The sequence below is a fragment of the Diorhabda carinulata genome, chromosome 7 (genome assembly GCF_026250575.1).
Source record: "Diorhabda carinulata isolate Delta chromosome 7, icDioCari1.1, whole genome shotgun sequence".
Classification (NCBI taxonomy): Eukaryota; Metazoa; Arthropoda; class Insecta; order Coleoptera; family Chrysomelidae; genus Diorhabda; species Diorhabda carinulata.
In genome coordinates this window covers 21,935,151-21,953,705 of record NC_079466.1, presented here as the reverse complement: position 1 = coordinate 21,953,705, position 18,555 = coordinate 21,935,151, and the positions used below count along the sequence as shown (strand labels likewise).

At 33.6% G+C, this 18,555-nt stretch overlaps 1 protein-coding gene across 3 annotated transcripts in view; it reads left to right on the top strand.

The window, feature by feature from the left end:
- The window catches only part of LOC130896809 (fat-like cadherin-related tumor suppressor homolog), a 418,340-nt gene that overhangs the window by 167,460 nt on the left and 232,325 nt on the right, over positions 1-18,555 (top strand). For all 3 annotated transcript variants that reach the window (XM_057805125.1, XM_057805128.1, XM_057805127.1), the window contains exon 3: positions 6,956-7,062. In XM_057805125.1, the coding sequence (XP_057661108.1) occupies positions 6,956-7,062 (107 nt within the window). The remainder of the gene's footprint in view (positions 1-6,955; positions 7,063-18,555) is intronic.

The window sequence follows — 18,555 nt, the reverse complement described above, 5'->3', positions numbered from 1 at the left end:
ATCATCATTTTGTAATTGCTGGTGTAAATTCATTAATTACTGCACGATATCAAGATAATTATGGAATTAAATTATATAAAAGTGATTATAATTTCCAGCTTACCTATTTTTAACGATTTCAATATTTCGAAATAGAAGTTGATACATTGATTAATTTCAATAAAAACATAATTCTGATGGTAAAAAATAAACGACACCAAAAAAACAAATCTGGATACTCAGGTTTGGTCTCATAAATAAACCAAATATCACTATCAATTGAAACGATTAATGTTTTCAACTTAATTATGAGTATATTGAAAATGTGAAATTTCTATCAGCGGCAACGCTGCGATTCCAGTTCCGAGCATGTGCGGCAGTTACTCTGACTTAAGTAGAAGACATTTACTCCATTGATGATGTTGGAATCAGATCTGTGATTTGTTGTCTAGATGCAAGAAACTCAAATTAAGTGAAATTTATCGGTGAAACTGTGAGTTCATGGACAAAATGCTATGAATGATATCTTCTGATGATAGGGTGCTTTTTCAAAACAGGAGCAACGTTAAATTGAAAAAAAAAACTCCGACTGAATGCTATAAATTGTTGCAAGAGGCCTATGGGGACAATTCTCTATCTCGTGCGCGTGTTTTTGAGCGGTGTAAGCGCTTTAGTGAGTTCCGAGAGATGACCAGGGTCCAAGTCGCCCTGTGACTGTTTCAACTCCGGAAAGAGTGACCAAAATCAACCAAATTGTGCATGCAGATCGTCGAATGAAAATCTGAATGATTGTCGAGACTGTGAACGCCGATAAAGAAAAATTTTACACGAGGAACCACACATGACAAAAGTTTGTGCGAAGTTGGTGCTAAAGAATTCAACTCCTGACCGAAAACTCTTGCTCAGATTTGAAAACTCTTGCTCAGATTTCCTTTGAAGGTTAGAAAAAGATCTGCTTTGAAAGGGACCCGATTTAAGTCTATGGAAGCGGTAAAGCAAAAAACGGCAGGGCTCCTAAAGGCACTCACCAAAGAAGACTTCCAGCACTGCTTCGATCAATGGAAAAACTTTATGGAAAGGTGTGTGGGGAGGGGAGGGAAGTATATTGAAGGGGAGCATTCGAATGTAGAATAATTTTTATAATAAAACCCTTTTTCGTAACCAGTCTCAGTATTTAATAGCCAGACCTCGTAATAGAACTTTGATCAGTATATTCAACATTATACAATTAAGTATTCAGTTTCAATAACTATACTGTTTATCAATTTTTGAAAACGTTCCAAAGCACTTTTTCCTCTATATATCTTAGGTCTTGGTCTTTCATAAACCTTACACTGCTGGGTCTTAGCATTGCACAAATCTTGTACTACTCGATTTTGGTCTTGGTCTTGGTCTTGCGGATCTAAAACTGTTCTTGCCGCTTTTGCTAACAAAGAAATTGATATAACCTCAAAGCTGATATTTTAACACTCATATATTGCAAACAAAACTTGAAAGTTTCATTCCAAAATAACTTTGCTAATATGAAAGACGCGAGTGAGATGTTTTAATGCTTTTGATGAGAAATTATTTCTACAAAAAAGTTTTAGTGGCATTTTTGTCGCTTAGTATTTACGATAGAGCACTGTTTTGGTTGTATTCGAAGAAATGGATTTGGGAAAACGTCAATGTTAAAGTATAAAGTTTTCTGCTATTCTCGAAGTTTTAATATGCGCGTTAAAATATTTTATGTCTTAATAAAGTTTCTAATTCCAGTTTATATGTTTATAAATAATTTAAAATCACTCCCTGTTACTACGAGTCACTAATGATCCGAAGCAGACGACATAATTTCGTTACATAAAAAAAAATAAGTTTAAATTTCAGATCAAAAGATCAGGTATATGTTCAATGCAGATGTCTGTCTAAATAAATAAAATAAACATTGCTGTGTTGACTCACAAGTCGCTAGCGATAATCTTCCACGTGTTTTCAACTCTATTTTTGTTATTAATAAATATTTAGTTAACTAAAAGAACTGATCCGACTATTTATATAATTGGTAATACACACCATTACAATTACGATTCTCAATTAATATGACACGCCTCTATTAAGTCTGTCAAGTTAGCGGGCTAACTTATAAAAAAATGAATTATGACAAGCTCCAAAACTGTCATTTCTATGCCGTGAAATTCGTAGAATTTGACGTTAATTATTCTTAAAAATAATGGTGTGGTCTGCTAACTTAGTTATGAAGATAGCTGGCCATCCACTAATCCACTAGACTATCGCTTTCCTAGCTACTCCCTGGAATATTGCTAGTCTTTGTACGGCTATTCAACCTGAAATCATAGCCCATGTAGGAGCCCCCAAACTTGAACGACGGGGCTTAGCTTGGGCCAAGGCTGGGGAGATAATTGCGTTCACGAAAATATCATTGGCGACCTCGGGGCTCGTTGGCATCTGTAGTACAACGTGAAGAAGCCATTTCTTACCATTAAATCGTTCTGGACTACGTAGAAATGTTTTTTTCTTTGCCCCGGACGCCGACGTGCCACAATGTCGACAATTATATTTTCTTGAACTGCAAACCAAGTGGCAATTATCTATGCAGTTATTTTCAGTTATTGTAAAAAGGAGACCCATATTCTAAGGGGTGGCCCGCTACATCTTCAATCAAGTTAGCAGACTGGCAAATTCTGGAAATTTCACGCCAAAAAACGGCAGTTATGAGCTTGTCAGAATTAATTTTTTATGAGTTAGTTTATTGGATAGAATGTAAGGAAGGCTAAGGAATAACCAAACTTGTCCCCTGATATAATTAGTGCTCGATTTGTGTTCAAAAGGTGTGCTGATTGAAAAATGAGCCGACGTGCAACAGACTTCATTTGTCATTTATTATTCAAATTTTGAACTGAACTACGTAGTATGATCCATGAGTTCTTAGCCTAACATTGAAAGAGAGGCCATAAACAAAAAGAAAACGGTAATTATTTTCCAATATATTGGAAATATCCTTTATTTCAACACACTTTTCAGAACGTCTGACTAAAGCTTCTACGCCAATATGAAAATATAATGTATATCAAAATGTTAGTACACTGTCTGTTTGATTTCTTGTCACTGTTAAATCTTCTATTCTTCAACTCAACTAACAGCTTTGCGAACAAAAAATAGTCGAACAGGGCCAGATCAGGGCTATATGGTAGATATTCAATTTCTGTGAAGCTACATTCGTGCCTTGGAAAATGAAGCAGTATGAATTGGAGCGTAGTCAAGAAGCGAGTGCACACCTGGTCGTTTTTTTCTCGATAATTATTCAAAGTAACAAGATAGAGGAATATAGAATTAATTCAATGATTCTCGTCCCAAACAAAACAACGTAGACCAATTCTTAATAGTTGAAAATGATAGATAGATAAGATTTTTGCGAACGCACTGTAAAAATCTGTAACTGTAAAATCGAAAAAATATTTCGGTTGGTCAGGCAATGCCGACTGTTTGTTTGTGCTTGTTCTATTCAAAAAATTGTACGTGTAGATTTTTTTTCATTTCCATGATTTCCAATTTTTTTTCGGGTACAAAAAATTGGGTTGTGTTATGAGTAAGCTATACGTGTTCTACAGGAAACTTATAACAATTTCGATGAAACATTCCACATTGAATCGTGTGTGAATCCAATCAATTCATTTCAGTTCGAATTCCGATGGATTACAGATTCGTTGTCGACTGAGAGAGTTCACTATGTTTTCAGGATTACCCTTTCGGATGAATATTTGTTGAGAGCCAATTTTAGGTTTGAATTAACGCGAACGGTTTCATTGACAATTTATAATTGTTCAATAATTAATTTACAAAAAACTGTTCGTTCGCAACAATTTTATTGAAAATTAAATAATTTTTATAATCAAATTTTCGACAACAAAAACAATGAATAGAAATATTAGTTTTTACATTATAATAAATATTTTTCGTAATTCAATTGCAACAAATGTTGTCAAATATACCTGCGAAAAACACTAGATGATAAAAAAAAGTGACCTAATTTTGACTTAATCCCTGATAAGGTTATGCAAGAATTTTTATTACCCAACAAAGTAGCCCAGATTATTATCATATATCCATGTCTCTAAGACCTATTAGCTTGCTTCTCATCTTTTCTAAAGTAATTGAAAAAAAATGTAAAAAAAAGGATAAACAATGTTTTTAAAAAATTAAAAGTCTTAGAATTACATCAATTCGGATTTCAAAATAAGCGTGACACAATAAAACAAGTACACCGGATAGTCAATAGAGTTGATGAAGATTTTAGAGCTAAAACACACGGCTCAAAAACCTTCCTGGACATCACACAAGCCTTCGACAAAGTATGACACGAAGGATTATACTACACCTCGATCTCTCTTCAATACTATCTGAAATTCCACAAGGAATTGTTGTAGAGTCTGCATTTAATCTGTACAGCTGACCTACCAGTAACAATCGAAATATCATTGGCAATATTGGCTGATGAAATTACTATATCATCATCCTCTGCTTCGGGGAACCTAGAGATTAACTTGAGAAAGATCCAGGTTTGGCTTAAACAGTGACGCGTCCATGCTACGTTCTCATTTACTTAGACCGAAGACTAATTTAGCGATAATATAATAATCACCAAGCCTAGGTAGTTGGAAAATTCCAACTAACAACTGAAATAATACGCTACAATATAAAAGCATCCTTATGCCGCTATGCATATGTATTAAGGTCTAGAAGACAGCCAGAAATTGCAGCATGGAGATCTCAAAACAACGTAATAGGCATCATTATCAACGCTCCCAGATATATACATTGTAGATTGTACAATCCAGTGACAAATACAACAACATTAAAGTTTTCAACTAACAGCTTATTGCCTTGGAGCAGATTGTTAACTAAATGGAGTTCGAAAAAATTATTGTTGTTCAGATAGTGTATACAAAATTTGTACTTACGTTACACATGGTGTTCCTACTAGAACTTGACCCTCATAGAAACTTGTTTTCAAAATTAAGCAAAAAAATATTACTCCAACAATGCAACATCCGCTATCCTAGCATCAAACCCCATTTGAAAGGCACAAGCCATGCGGTTGAGTCCCCGAGTCATTAATTCGTGTTATTACTACGAAATATCTAATCCATTAACTTTAGAGCTCGAGATTCTCCCCTTTTTCCTCATTGAAAAACACAGTTTCCGGCTTGGAACGACCAGCTATACATGAAATCACTCTTTATTCTTATTTTGTTATGGACTTCAGTATGAATGAGCTACAATCTCCAACGCAGCCCCTTGACATGATCTGGTGTCCAATGCTACCTCCAATGTAGTACAAAACAGAAGGTCGCTTGGTGGATTTCTTTTCGTAGTCTCGTGCACCGCCGATCATTAGTTTCACGGGTATGTGTTCGTCCCAATTGTTTTGATATTCGAAGATGGCTCGCTAAGGTTCTATTAAATCATTGGGGATGGAAAGTGGTGGCACTAGTCTTTCAAATTCCAAAGATCACGCAAGTTACAGCTAACTACTCTTTCCGGAAATATATAGAACAATAGTTCATTGGTTACCCAATAGATGAAGTCACCCACCATTTCTTTAACAGTTTCCATTATTTTAAGTTATGGTAGGCTGGCATATGGCGTGCCACGTTGTCCCCGTCTGAATGGAATTTCCTTAAATATCTTTTTTTTTCATATACAGTTCATTAGATGGCATGAACATTGTCTTTTTTATGAAGTATAAATGTATATTCAGTCTTCATCAGCTGAATTTTTGGTATAGATCTTTTAAGTTTAAGAAAAGTTACCTGTATCAAACTATCGAATGTACAAGAAAATCTTAAATATCAACTTATTAATCAAAGCCCAATGAATTACTTGAGTCAAAATGTCAACATAAGTTTTGTTGACTCGGGTCTTATGTTAACGGTGAATGCAGATTATCCAAGTAAATCGAGATCCGGGTAATTAAGCAGGTTCATTTACATTTTGAAAAGGTCTCTGTACACTTTGGTTGTTTTACGAAACTTTGGAACATTCTTCTTAAGAACTTACAGTTCCATTATATTGAAATCGTTCATTAATTTATTTCAAAGTACGTGGCCACATTTTTCCTGTATAAAGTTGAAATTAGTTGGAAATAATTACCTGTCATATTATAAATAAAAAGTACTTCCTCTGGTAGTTATACACGTAATATTGTTAACACGTACAGTTATTCTTGTTAATAACTTTCCCTTTTTTTCCTCTTTCTTGTTATTTATGTTGTCGTCAATTTAAACTTCGAAAACTGCATTTGATTTACACCTTAGTTATAGAAAGAAGCGTAGCCTACATCCCCTAAAATAAAACTTTCCCTTCAATACAAAAATCTACATAAAAAGGCCACCGAGATATCGCAGATGGTTGTCGTAACTCCAAATAACCCAAAAGGATAGTTAGCAAGGTGAACGGCCGGGAGGTGCCCTCTAAAAAGGCCTCTCAGCTTAATATACATGACTCTAACATCTCTAAAAAGTCCAATTAATGTGTTTTTATTATGACCTAAACCGGGTAGATTCGGAAATATTCGTAGTGCCTTATCTTTCTGTCCCGATGTATTAAAAATGCTCTAACATCGATTAGAACAATGAATTCTGAACAATGGAGTATTTATGTCAATTTTTTCATTGTAGTGGGTTAAGGGTGAAGCAAAGGCATCAACGCTCGTGAATAAATTTAAGTCGGAATACTGGTAGCTTTTCCTATTTACGTGACATAAAAGCATAGCGAGATAAACCGAAATAATACACTTTACATTAAAACCATTGCATAAATAAAATCCTGTACCCCTTTCATCTTTTGCGTTCTGGTTAAACAAAGCGCGAATATCCACATTTTCCCTATTATAGCATGTTTATCCTGTATGTGACCGTATTATGTATGTACGTAAGTTATTAAAAAACATAATTCTGAATATATATTTCTGTTTCAGGCGTTATTCGTACTTTGGCCATGCTTGATATCGAAACGAAAAGTCACTACTGGATAACGGTGTTCGCTCAAGATCATGGTATCATACCTTTGGTGTCTAGTGTTGAGGTAAGTTCGTTTTAAAATATTTTTCAACTTCCACTGATGGTGAATTTCAGAAAAATAGACGTATTTGTCGAAGCAGCTTCAAACATTATCAAATTACTGACTTGGAATCCACTAGACTCCCCGTTGCAAACATCCAGCTGTTTCTTCCACCACTATTTTTCCGAATTCTGTCACTTCAGGTTTCTTCAGAAATTTAGTTAGTCAGTTATTCACGTAGGCAGACTCCACGGCAGTATATTTTCGTTGCACGAAGTGGAAAGGAATCAGACATACTGAAACCAATTTCGGAAAACTATCACGAAATGGTATGATGAAACTGGAAGTGAAAATAGTGATTGAAACATGATGAAAATGAGTATATCCAGAGTGATCACCATTCGGAAAGATGCCAATTAATCCTTACCGATATAAGTGGATTAAAATAGAACTTATAAGGAACATGAATTGTTAGTTTACTTGTCACTCATGTTCTGATAGAAGACTAACCTTATGGAATACTTGAATACGCTATTTCCTGAAAACAGGTTGATTGTTACTTGGACTAATCACAAATTAGCTTCCACAGAACTAGCTCACGTGAATAACTTCAGGTTTTCTTAGGCTAGACGGAACGGGAAGGGATACATTTCGAGAGGTGATATCAAAAGAACGATTTACAATTTTATGATGAGCGCTGCGGTTTGACAATGTGGAGGACAGAGAAGTAGGAAAGAAAACGAATCCTGCCTTCTCTACAAACTCCTACGTAGCGTACGAAGTCTCTTAGTCTCTTATTAGCTTCCAAAAATTAAGGAGTCAATAGCTAAGGGTTGATAACATCTTTCAGGAATTAGTCTCAAAGACTAACTAATGTTTTCTCTTAGAGTAGTGAAATTTTTAATTGTAAATTATCAAGATGATAATTCGACATGTTTAAAATCTATTTAATACTAAAATCGGCTTCCGATATTGACAGATTCTTACCCGATACGAGAGCTTAGTTATATAAGGAATATCTTCCTACTTTCTTCAATTCTCTGGCATCCACTTTGTAGCCTTTTTTGATCTGTTATGTGATTTATGTAAATAGCACCGAGAGAATGAGTTATGTACCTAAAATATGTTTAATGAACAAACAAAACTTATTTTGCAAACAAAACTCATTTTCCTAGTTTCTATATAATAAAAGTTAATGAAAAAGTATGAAGCTTGTCTCAAAATTTCATTAGTTCGTTTCAAAATAAGTAATGCAGTGGTTTTTAGAATAAAACCTTTATATTTACTAATCTAGGTATATTCTAATTATTATGATCGGTTATTAATTGATTTTGATTCAATAAAATAGTAAAATAGTTTGTGATACCAAATACTAGTTCTTAGTTTTAATAAAAGGAAAAGTTTGCATCAGTCTAGGCTATCGGCTGTAGACATTTTTTTCCTAATCGATGATTTAAAGAATTATTCTTGTTTCTTTAACGACGTTTATTATAGTATCTAAAATAGCTTTATTTGAGTATGCCAGTAGAGAGCTAATATTTTTTGGAAGAGGAAAATTACGATCAATCATTTTTCTTGCACTCCATCGATACGTTGTCGCAACTGCCAAATGCCAAACCATCTTAATTGTCCTTCTTCTATTTCGTTTTGAATTTATTTCAAATTCGAATTTTATCTTATAGTGTTATTCCTTATTTTATCGTATCTTGATTTAATCTCTATCTTTCTTAGAAATCTCTTTTCTGTACTTTATATTTGACTTTTTTGTTTCTGTGTCCATGTCCCGATATGTTAATATGGGTGTGGATACTTTTTCTTATATTCCTGTTTTTATTTGTATTGGGATTTCCTTTTTGGTTAGAAACGGTGCCTTGACTGCATTGAATAATCTTCCATCTGCTCCAGTCCTTTCGTTTATTTCCAAACTTCCATCTTGTGTTAGTGTCATGCCAAGGTATTGAAGGCTTTTGATTTGCTCTATATTCGATTGTTGTAATTTTATCTTATGTGTCTTCTCTTGTCAGCTTATTATCATCGACTTAGTTTGTCTGTATTTTTCAATTTGAGTTCAAGGTTTTTTCATCTTCTGCCATTATAATCAGTTTGGTAACTTACCAAAACAAGATGACCTCCCTAATTTATCTCTGGTCCGTCCAATTGGGCACTTTTATCCCGTAAAGTGTATGGTGGATGGTAGTGGGAAAATTTACGCCTAATGAGAAATATTCGCAGAAAATTACGCTTGATGAAGGAACACGGGCCCCCCTATTTTCTAAAATGAGCTACTTTAATAAAAATTGAATATAAGGAACCCAAAAAACGGCCATTTTACGTTAAGTGTTCAAAGTTTGAAATTGATTTTACATAGTTAAGTACCTGAAACTTCAAATCATAATTGTGTCGCGAGATTGCGGTTTCACTCACAAACAAACAACGAAGCAAAGAAAATAAAAAAAAAAAAACTTTTCGTATTCACTACGTGTAAATAAATTAGTCTCTGGACAGTAACCATTCCGTTCACGTGAATACTATAAACTTAATTTTCCTGCATAACTTTCGGTAGAGTTACAGGATTAAGCAGGTAGCAGAAGTCCATATACCACATAACCTCTAAAACTTTTATCGTCTCTTATAATCTTATTTCAGACACCGTTCTTATTTAGGTTTATACCCGTGGATTCCATTACATTACCAACGTAGTTTTCAAAAGATTATACCGTATAAACTCTCAATTGGTATTAGTACTGATATGTATTTATTAGTTTCGTTTGATCTATACCAGGGTTGTCTCAAAAGTTGTCCGACACCTAACAAAGAATCAAATTTATTTTTCATAATCATTGTAAAACCCATGTTTTACTTCCTCGATCTCATATAGGATTTTACGATGGACCTAGTATTGTCCCAGATTTGGATCAAATATGTACAACTCTGGCCCTAGTTTGGAAGCCGTTTTTGGCCCAGACTTGGTGGGAATCTGGGATGATAACTATTTCCCTCGTTTGGTTTGCAACCCTGGACCAGGCCTGGTTGCTTGTAAAAATATATTTTCTCTATATTGTTAATAAAATTATAGTTTCATGACAAATTAATGCACTCTACTACTTAATGTACATAAAATATTAGTCAAATAATTAAACATATAAAGGAGTGGTACTATTTTTTATTGTCTTTTATGCATGAACGAATTTTATTGATAGATAAATATTACTTTTAATGTCAAGATATCTATTATGGATAAGATATTAGAACAAAATTGAGTTCTGCCAGGCCTGGCTGACTATTGGATGGCCGGGGCTAAGTTAGTCCATCCTACATGGGATGTAACTGTTCGTCGTGTTATTATTCGATATATTTTCTTTTTGGTAGGTGATCTTAAGATAGTTTTTGTTAATAAATGCAATAAATGAGTGCAGCATTGATTGTTTGACCGGTAAAAATCCGGTATGTGTGCAAATCGTCTTGATCTTGTTTCATTCTTCTTCAAATTACTTTTAAGATGTGAATCTATTATTAATTCAAGTGATTATAACGCGTGTTTAATTGAATATGGTCTATTATTTCACACATCCCATCGTAATAAGTCACTAAAATAACGATTATTTGGAGGCATTCTCATTTGAAACTGCGTCGTACTGTATAGCAAACCGTTGGCTTCGGCGTGGATTTGAATATTTGCATTTCTGGCTACAAATGTTTTTATTGCTTTTATAACAGGAAATTTATGTTTTTTCAAGTTTTACGACTAAAGAATGCTACTAAAGTATCGTCTTTAAGATTATACCTAAGCTAATTAATTTTTTATGGAATTGTCACTTGTTTTTAATGTACAAAAAATATTTTAAAACATCTGTGTAACGTACACATTTGCATTTGAGATTATAAGATTACTCATTAAAATGTCAAAATGAACCATTGGCTGTAATAATGACTTTCGTTATTCGAAAGCTTAACTTTGAATGAATATTAACACTGAAATAAAAAAGAAGATAAAGCAAGTTAAACGGATACTTGAAGGGTTTTTTTTATACATCTCTTTTATAGCAGCAGTTTCCATAGAATACACATAGTTAGATTCTCATATTTCAGTCCAGGAAAGTTAAGTCGAAAATCTAACTTAACGTTTATATGTTGAAAATAATTTGTTGCCTTGGTATCTCCACCAGGACCTCTAACCGTTGTCGTTCTATAATTCTTTTGCGCGCTAAGATTAACTAACGGATCGTACAAGGGCGGATCCAGGGTCTTGACAAAGGGGGGGTCATTAGTATTAGGACGAGTCCTCCCCTTTTTATTTTAAACCTCAATTCCTCACTTTGAAACAAAAAACAAAGTTAATTAATCAGGTTTCAGGGATTGGATCCGCGCTTGGGATTGGATTTAATAACCTGAAAACAATTTATCAAAGGAAAACCTTGAAAAAACTAAACATAGTTTTTTTTTAGTTTAAGCGTTTAAGCGAAATTTCAAAAATTTTGTTCCTTTTCTTTTGAACTACAAGTATTATTCTGAAGCAAATCGCATCTCAAAATTGCGAGTGTTCATCCGCTTCCACATCTTGAGTGTCTGCTCAAAGTAAATCTTCCAAGTAAATCTTCCAAGTAAATCTTCCAAGTAAATCTTCCAAGTAAATCTTCCAAGTAAAACTTCCAGGTAAATCTTCCAAGTAAATCTTGAATAGCTTTGGCCAGAGACCTTTCGTGGCAGTCAACTCATTAGATAAATAACGGTTTGCTTTAATTTTCGAAAAATTGAGGAAAAGGAAGAGTAAAAGACTCAATATTAGAGAAAAATTTAGGAAACTAATCATGGGTCGATATGTTTTCGATTAGAGATATAATATTCCTTATGGAAAACAGTTGATGATGATTTCATAATTTCCCCGGACTATACCACGTTAACCAACAATGTACCGGATAGAGAAGGTACATAAAGAACATGAAAAACATGTATTGAATGTAAAATAAGTAGTTGAATTAGTTATTTAGACTACATACTGTTCGCCTTTTGTGCAAATGATTCACAATCGTTTTTCTCACATTAACTTTTGATGACTAGAAACTGGGGCTGTCCAACTCCAACAGAAGGCCGTTTTCTGAAGTACTTTACAATTATCACTATGGATTACTAAAAGAATATTGAAGTGATGACATTTTTCACTATTATCAATTAAAAAATAGCGACTATTCACGAAATTAAATCATGTTGCTTTATTTTGACGGAAGTAGCGATGAAATTTGTTTTTATTAAATGTGTCTTTTTATGTGTTATGTGAATTTCTATCTTGAATTCCGTTATTTTCGCTTAAAAGATATACTACGATTAGTAGAAGTGGTTTTAATGAAGTCGAAATGTATAGCGGTACTTCTTCTAACATATTGGAGTTAGTTTGTAAATACAACAGAAAATCTGCTACGTACAAAATCAAAGTATACCTAATACTGCATACAAGAATTGTATGGATTGGCAGTAAATTCGAAAAACTACTCCTTTTTCTGGAAATGTGTGTATTGCTGAATTAAATTAGAAGTACAAGTCGTCTTCACTTAAAGCTTTCGACTCGATGTTAAGAAATACCCCGAATATTCACTATAACATTCATCAGGAAAATTATATGAAGTTGCAAAAGTACCTAAAACGCTATCGACCAAAAAACCCCATGGGAACTGTATAAACTTTTTATAATGGCCTCAGATCATCCATTTTTTCCGGCCAATATAAGCAATCAAACACTAAATTAAGAAATATTTCGTTAGTATTTTGCACAGTTTCAATCCACTTAAATACAATTCAGTAAAGTAAAGGAGAATACTGAAAAATCGTTACCTTTTATTTCAAAAAATTTTAGTTGGTATAGAAATCCAATAAGTTCTAGAAGAAATGTCAGTTATCATTCATAACACTAAAATTAATTTGATCAAATAGATTAAAAGTAGAATCCTAAAAATTTCTGATCCAATATTTCATAAAAAAAAAACTTAAAATACTTTTCAAATTTTTTCATAAAAAGACATATCTTTTAAAACGAATTCCCTATAATACATCTGACACTGACTTTAACATTGAACCGATATTACCTTCAAACGTATATTCTGACCTATTTATACATCTTTACCAATCAGTTACTCCTGAACTTTCTGGAATCTCCAAACAACACAAACTTAAGATAGCGTAGAATCAAATTAATACTAAATCTATTACTAAAAGATTGTAGTTTGATGTAGAAGATTAGGAGCTTTTAAAGTCGACATACCTGTCACTAAAATAAAGACATTCAGATCGTTTACCTTGACAGGGGAATTTAAAAAAAAATTGGATAAAATATCTCCAACTGCTTTCGCCTATTGCCACATTAAACTTTTTTTAAAATTATCAAATTACAAAACTGGTGAATGTACTATACAAAAAGTTGTCATAAATAAATTGGGCACACAAATTGGTGTGTTTATGAAACTGAAAGATCCCCAACTTTGGATGAGCGAGGCTGGTAACATCGTAGTAGTAAAATATTAATTGCAGTTGCTGAAGGTTACATCGACTAAACATAAATAACAAGTTGTAATGAGGCAAAATTCTAGACTGTACAAAAAATCTTGAATTTTATTGTTATCAAGAGCGAGAAAATATGCGACATTTCAAATCTATATGTTGTTTGTTAGTTGGTTAATTCGACATAAGCAGACAGATATACCACAGAGAAAGTTGAATGTATGAAAGTATGGTAAACGTAAAATATACTGAACTTTGGAGAAAAGATTTTAAAAGAGGAGATATATAATGAGAGAGAAAAATGCTTTATTGTGAAAAAGTTGTTACAATTTGTAGATAAAAGCTTGTAAAAACTAAAAAACAAACATAAAAATAACTAAATAAAGATACAAATAAAATAAAATTTTAATATACAGAAGAAGACCTCAATGAGTAACAAAATTATCAGTAATATTAATAGATAATAATCAGTATATAAGTGGAATGAAAGTCCATAGCAAAAATAAACCAGTATGCAGCATCCTGGAATTAAATATTATTATTGAAATAAAAGTCGTGTACAGAGTAGAAGGCACTTTTTAGTAAATATGCCCTCAGATTATCGCGGAATGCGGGAAAAAATGAAATCGATTCGATTTCAATTGGCAAGTGATTGTGCATTTTTTTGCACTGTAAAATATTGAGCCCTTAACTAATTCTGAACGTGGAGTAGGTAGGTAAAGGTCGTGCCCAACGTACCTAAGTGGATAGCTGTGCAAATATCTTTCTGAAATTGGAGAAGCTTGCTTACGAATCAAGCAAACGAATTCAAAGATGAATAAGGAAGGAAGTCAGAATTTTTAATCCCTGCAGTGAGCCCAGCTGTTTAGTCCGAGTAAATGATATTATAATAGTCTACATAATTTTACACCGGAAAATTGAAGAAATTTTTGTTAGGAGTTTGAAAGTTGACGCGTTAGTTTTGAATTTAGGGCTTCGATATCAAAACATTTAACGTTATAAAAAATATTTGCATCACAATTGTTGGTTAATTGTTTTCTTATTACGTGTACTTTATAATAATTAAATAATTTGTTTTCAATTTTCGAATCGTGAAATATGTAAAAAAACATTTTTTGTCCACTCAATCTTCAATTTTGGTAATAAAAATATGTGGACTATTATAATGTCAGTATATGTATCTTCTATTAGCAGTCTTGGTAAACTTATTACCTAGTAAATCAAGAAAACAATATAAATTAATTCAAGAATGGTACATCAAAAGAAATGTCAATCCTACAGAATATATTCTCTTTTAAACCTACTTCTTCAGTTATTTTAACTAAGTAATAGCAAAGCAGCTCTCCAAAATTTAATAAATTTGACTGAAAAATGTAAAAAAAAATAATAAGAAAAACATAATGATAAGATATAATAAGTTTCAATATATTAAATTTAGTAAAAATTTAATATCAGATACACCAAATTTATTCAGTTAACTCGATGGTTCATCATTTGCTTAACGTTCGAATGTCGTAGTTAATAAAACTAATTCAAACTCTCACAACTTCAAGGATTTCTCAAGAAAGGGTTGTAAATAGGGTCCTTGAATAAGAATAAGGCACTATTAGCACAAAATTCTTGTTTAGAATATATGGTGAAACAGTGCACTAAAAGCGGCAAGAAATTAAAATAAATGGTAGTCGCAGTAGTAGTAAATATGCTTTATATTAACTTCCTTTTGAATGTTGTTTCGTTGAGTAAGTACGCGACCAGAAGGAAAAACTTTTAGATTAAACTTGAAATTATTTGGAATTTCAGAACTAGATATTAATTTTTAAAGTTGAGACCACGATTTACTATGATAAAGTTAACATGTACTAATAACTTTCTACTTATTAAACCTTTTCATATATTATAATTCGTGATGATAAATCTTAATCAAGAGAAATCATTGCTAGATCACTTGGTTTATTTAAAGCAGTTTTAAAGATACGGCCCGCGGGCCGCTTCTGGCCCCTGTGCCGTATCAATAAGGCCCGCGATCGCGATGTGTCACAGAAAGAAGAATCGTGTTTTTTAGAGCTTTTAGACTACATTCGATTCCTCTTTGGATGTTTTAAATACTCATACTCTCAAGTCCACGGATGTTTATAAGTAATTTCAAGGGCAGCGCGTGCCTAGACAAGCGAGACTGAAAAACAGTATCGCCATCTATTAGCAGCAAGCAAGTTATAACACATCAGTTCATTTTTTTCTAATTTTCAATCTGACCCACCTACGAATTCAAAATTTACTACAAGGTGTCTAAAAAGAGTATCGGGTATTTGTTTTCGCGCCACATTCGAAACGGAGTGACGAAAGGGAACGGGGAGGGGTTCGTGGCGTCCGCCATTTTGTGGAATTTTAGTCACGATGGAACAGTACTCGGGGACGCATCGCGCATTTTACGTACGAGCGTTTTATCGTAACGGTGACTGCTCAACGTCTATATCGTGCGGAAATCGTTCAAGCCACGCCACGCCCAGTGACGATAGCTTTAGGAAATGGATCAGGATGTTCGAGAGTACAGGTGCGACAGTTAAAATTCAAAACTCTGGTCGCCCTCAGTTCGCGATTAAGAAACAATTGAAGAAGTTGAGGCGTCGGTTCGTCGAAATCCATCTTTATCCATCCGAAAGCGAAGCTAAGAGTTAAACATCAAAAAATCGTCCTTACGTTAGATTTTAAAAGAAGATTTGGATTTAGAACCCTATAAAATTCAATTGGTTCAAGAAGTGAAGAATACGGACTTTGCTAATCGACTGAATTTTGCGAACGAAATGATGCAGCGATTTAACAACTTTGAAAACATACTGTTCAGCGACGAAGCAAATTTTCACCTGAATGATCATGTTAATAAGCAGAATTGTCGGTACTGGGCAGTCGAGAATTCGAGACTAAAGCATGAACGACCCCTGCACAGCCCAAAGGTCGTTGTTTAGGCCGCTATGTTTGCTAAAGGAATTATTGGTTCTCATTTTCATGAAGATCAACGAGGTCGAGCAATCAATGTGAATAGTGATCGTTACTGCGGTATGTTGCCAAATTTTTTGGTCCCAGAGTTGCAGGAGTTTGCCTGTTTCAACTCAAGAACGTGGTTCCAGCAAAATGGGGCCACTTGCCATACCTCGAATGACTGGATGGAAGTTTTGAATGAATTATTCCCTATTAAAGTCATTTCGCGAAGGGGTAACATCAACTGGCCTTCCAGAAGCCCCGACCTTAGCCCGCTTGACTATTTTGTATGGGGATACCTTAAAAGTAAGGTTTATCAGAATAATCCAACGAACCTAACTCAATTGAAGGAAAACATCAGGTCGGAAATGGCAGCAATATCAAGAGCTTTGTGTCGACGTGTTACCGTCAAACTTCGTTCCCGTTTAGAAGAATGCCAGCAACGTAACGGTCATCATTTGAATAACATCATCTTTTCCAAATAATTTTCCAATTCATATGGTATCAAAAAACAATAAAAGTTTTTATTGCTTATAAATATTTTTTGTTTACTTGAACTTACAAATACCTGATACCCTTTGTGGACACCTTGTATATGGCCCTTTGCAAAATTGAACTTGTTTTCTTCTACTAATTACGAAATATTCAGGCCGTTTCATTCTCAGAAACGCTTAGGGTTGAATTCTTAAAGAGGTCTATCAGATTTTAAGAGGATATTCTCTTTGTAAACCGGCCCAGTTACCAAGGGTAGGTGCAGGCAAAGCAGAAAACCTCATCGAGGAACCAGAGAGCACCTCGTTCAGGCGTTTCTAATCCCAGGCGAACTACAGCGTTTTCGTTAGGAGTGTAGTAACCCCCTTTTCACTCCAACGGATCTCTTTTTTACGTTCCGGCACTGGTGACACACAGGAACGATTTGGTTTGAATTCTATGAAGGGTCAAATAAAAAATTAATACTAAACAAGTAGAACAAACCGACGTTGAAATGAATAGACGGATCGGATAGTTTTTTAAAACGATATATAGAGGTCATCAACAGAACCGTTTTCTTTTGATTGAAAACCTCCAACTTTCGGACCTCTTGTGATTATTGTCGGTATATTCCGATTTAGTTTGCGGAATCCTCGACTCGGAACGTAGTTTACAAATTTAATTTAAGGTTTGTTTTCTTTAGGTACGTTCATGTGAAGTTATACGAATACATATATTACGGAATGCTAACTTAACCATCAATATGCGAATATTTGCAATAACCTTTGTGTAGTCTACCCACAGTATTACATACATAATTCAGTGGCATTCGGTACAAACGTATGTGTATAAACAACAGCTACATTCACCGGCCTATGTGTTTCATAGTTTGTTAGTGATGACAATGGCACTATTCGTAATTGGATTTATGAAACACGCAATCAGAATGTGAAAGTGAATATCCCGATTCTCTCTCGAAGATTTAACTAAAAAATTCGAGACTTCGAGATAAACATAAGTTATTTAATTTTTTATCTGGATACCTCATTATTCTTTTATAGACGACCCACGATTCCGAATGCGACAAGGTGTAGGCTCATTGGATAGATTATAGAGAGATTTATGACTTTCAGACCAATAAAAATTCTAATATTCTCTATGACTTACGCTTTTTTTTTTTCGAATTAGTTTATTAGATATATCGAAAAAATTATTGGAATAAAAGTGAGCTCTCGATTATTAAAAATGGGTGTTTTGAAATGTGCACAGTGTCAAATCGGTCGAGATGTACCATTAATTGATGTAAACGTCTACCAATAGTACCAAAAAGTAGCTCAACCCGATTTTTATAATTATTAGAAATTTTTAATATTTTTAATTAATTGAAAAATTCAAACTTCTACCAGTTCCATGAACTCGTATTTACCCAATTTTTTATTGTTTTTGGTAGATTTTTGAAAAAGTAGATTTCGATTTATTCTAGTTCTGATACTTTTTATTGATTTTCGGTCCACTTTTTAATAAGTAAATTCGAATTTCTTATAGTTGTCGAATTTTCATCTATTCTCATTGTTTTGTCAA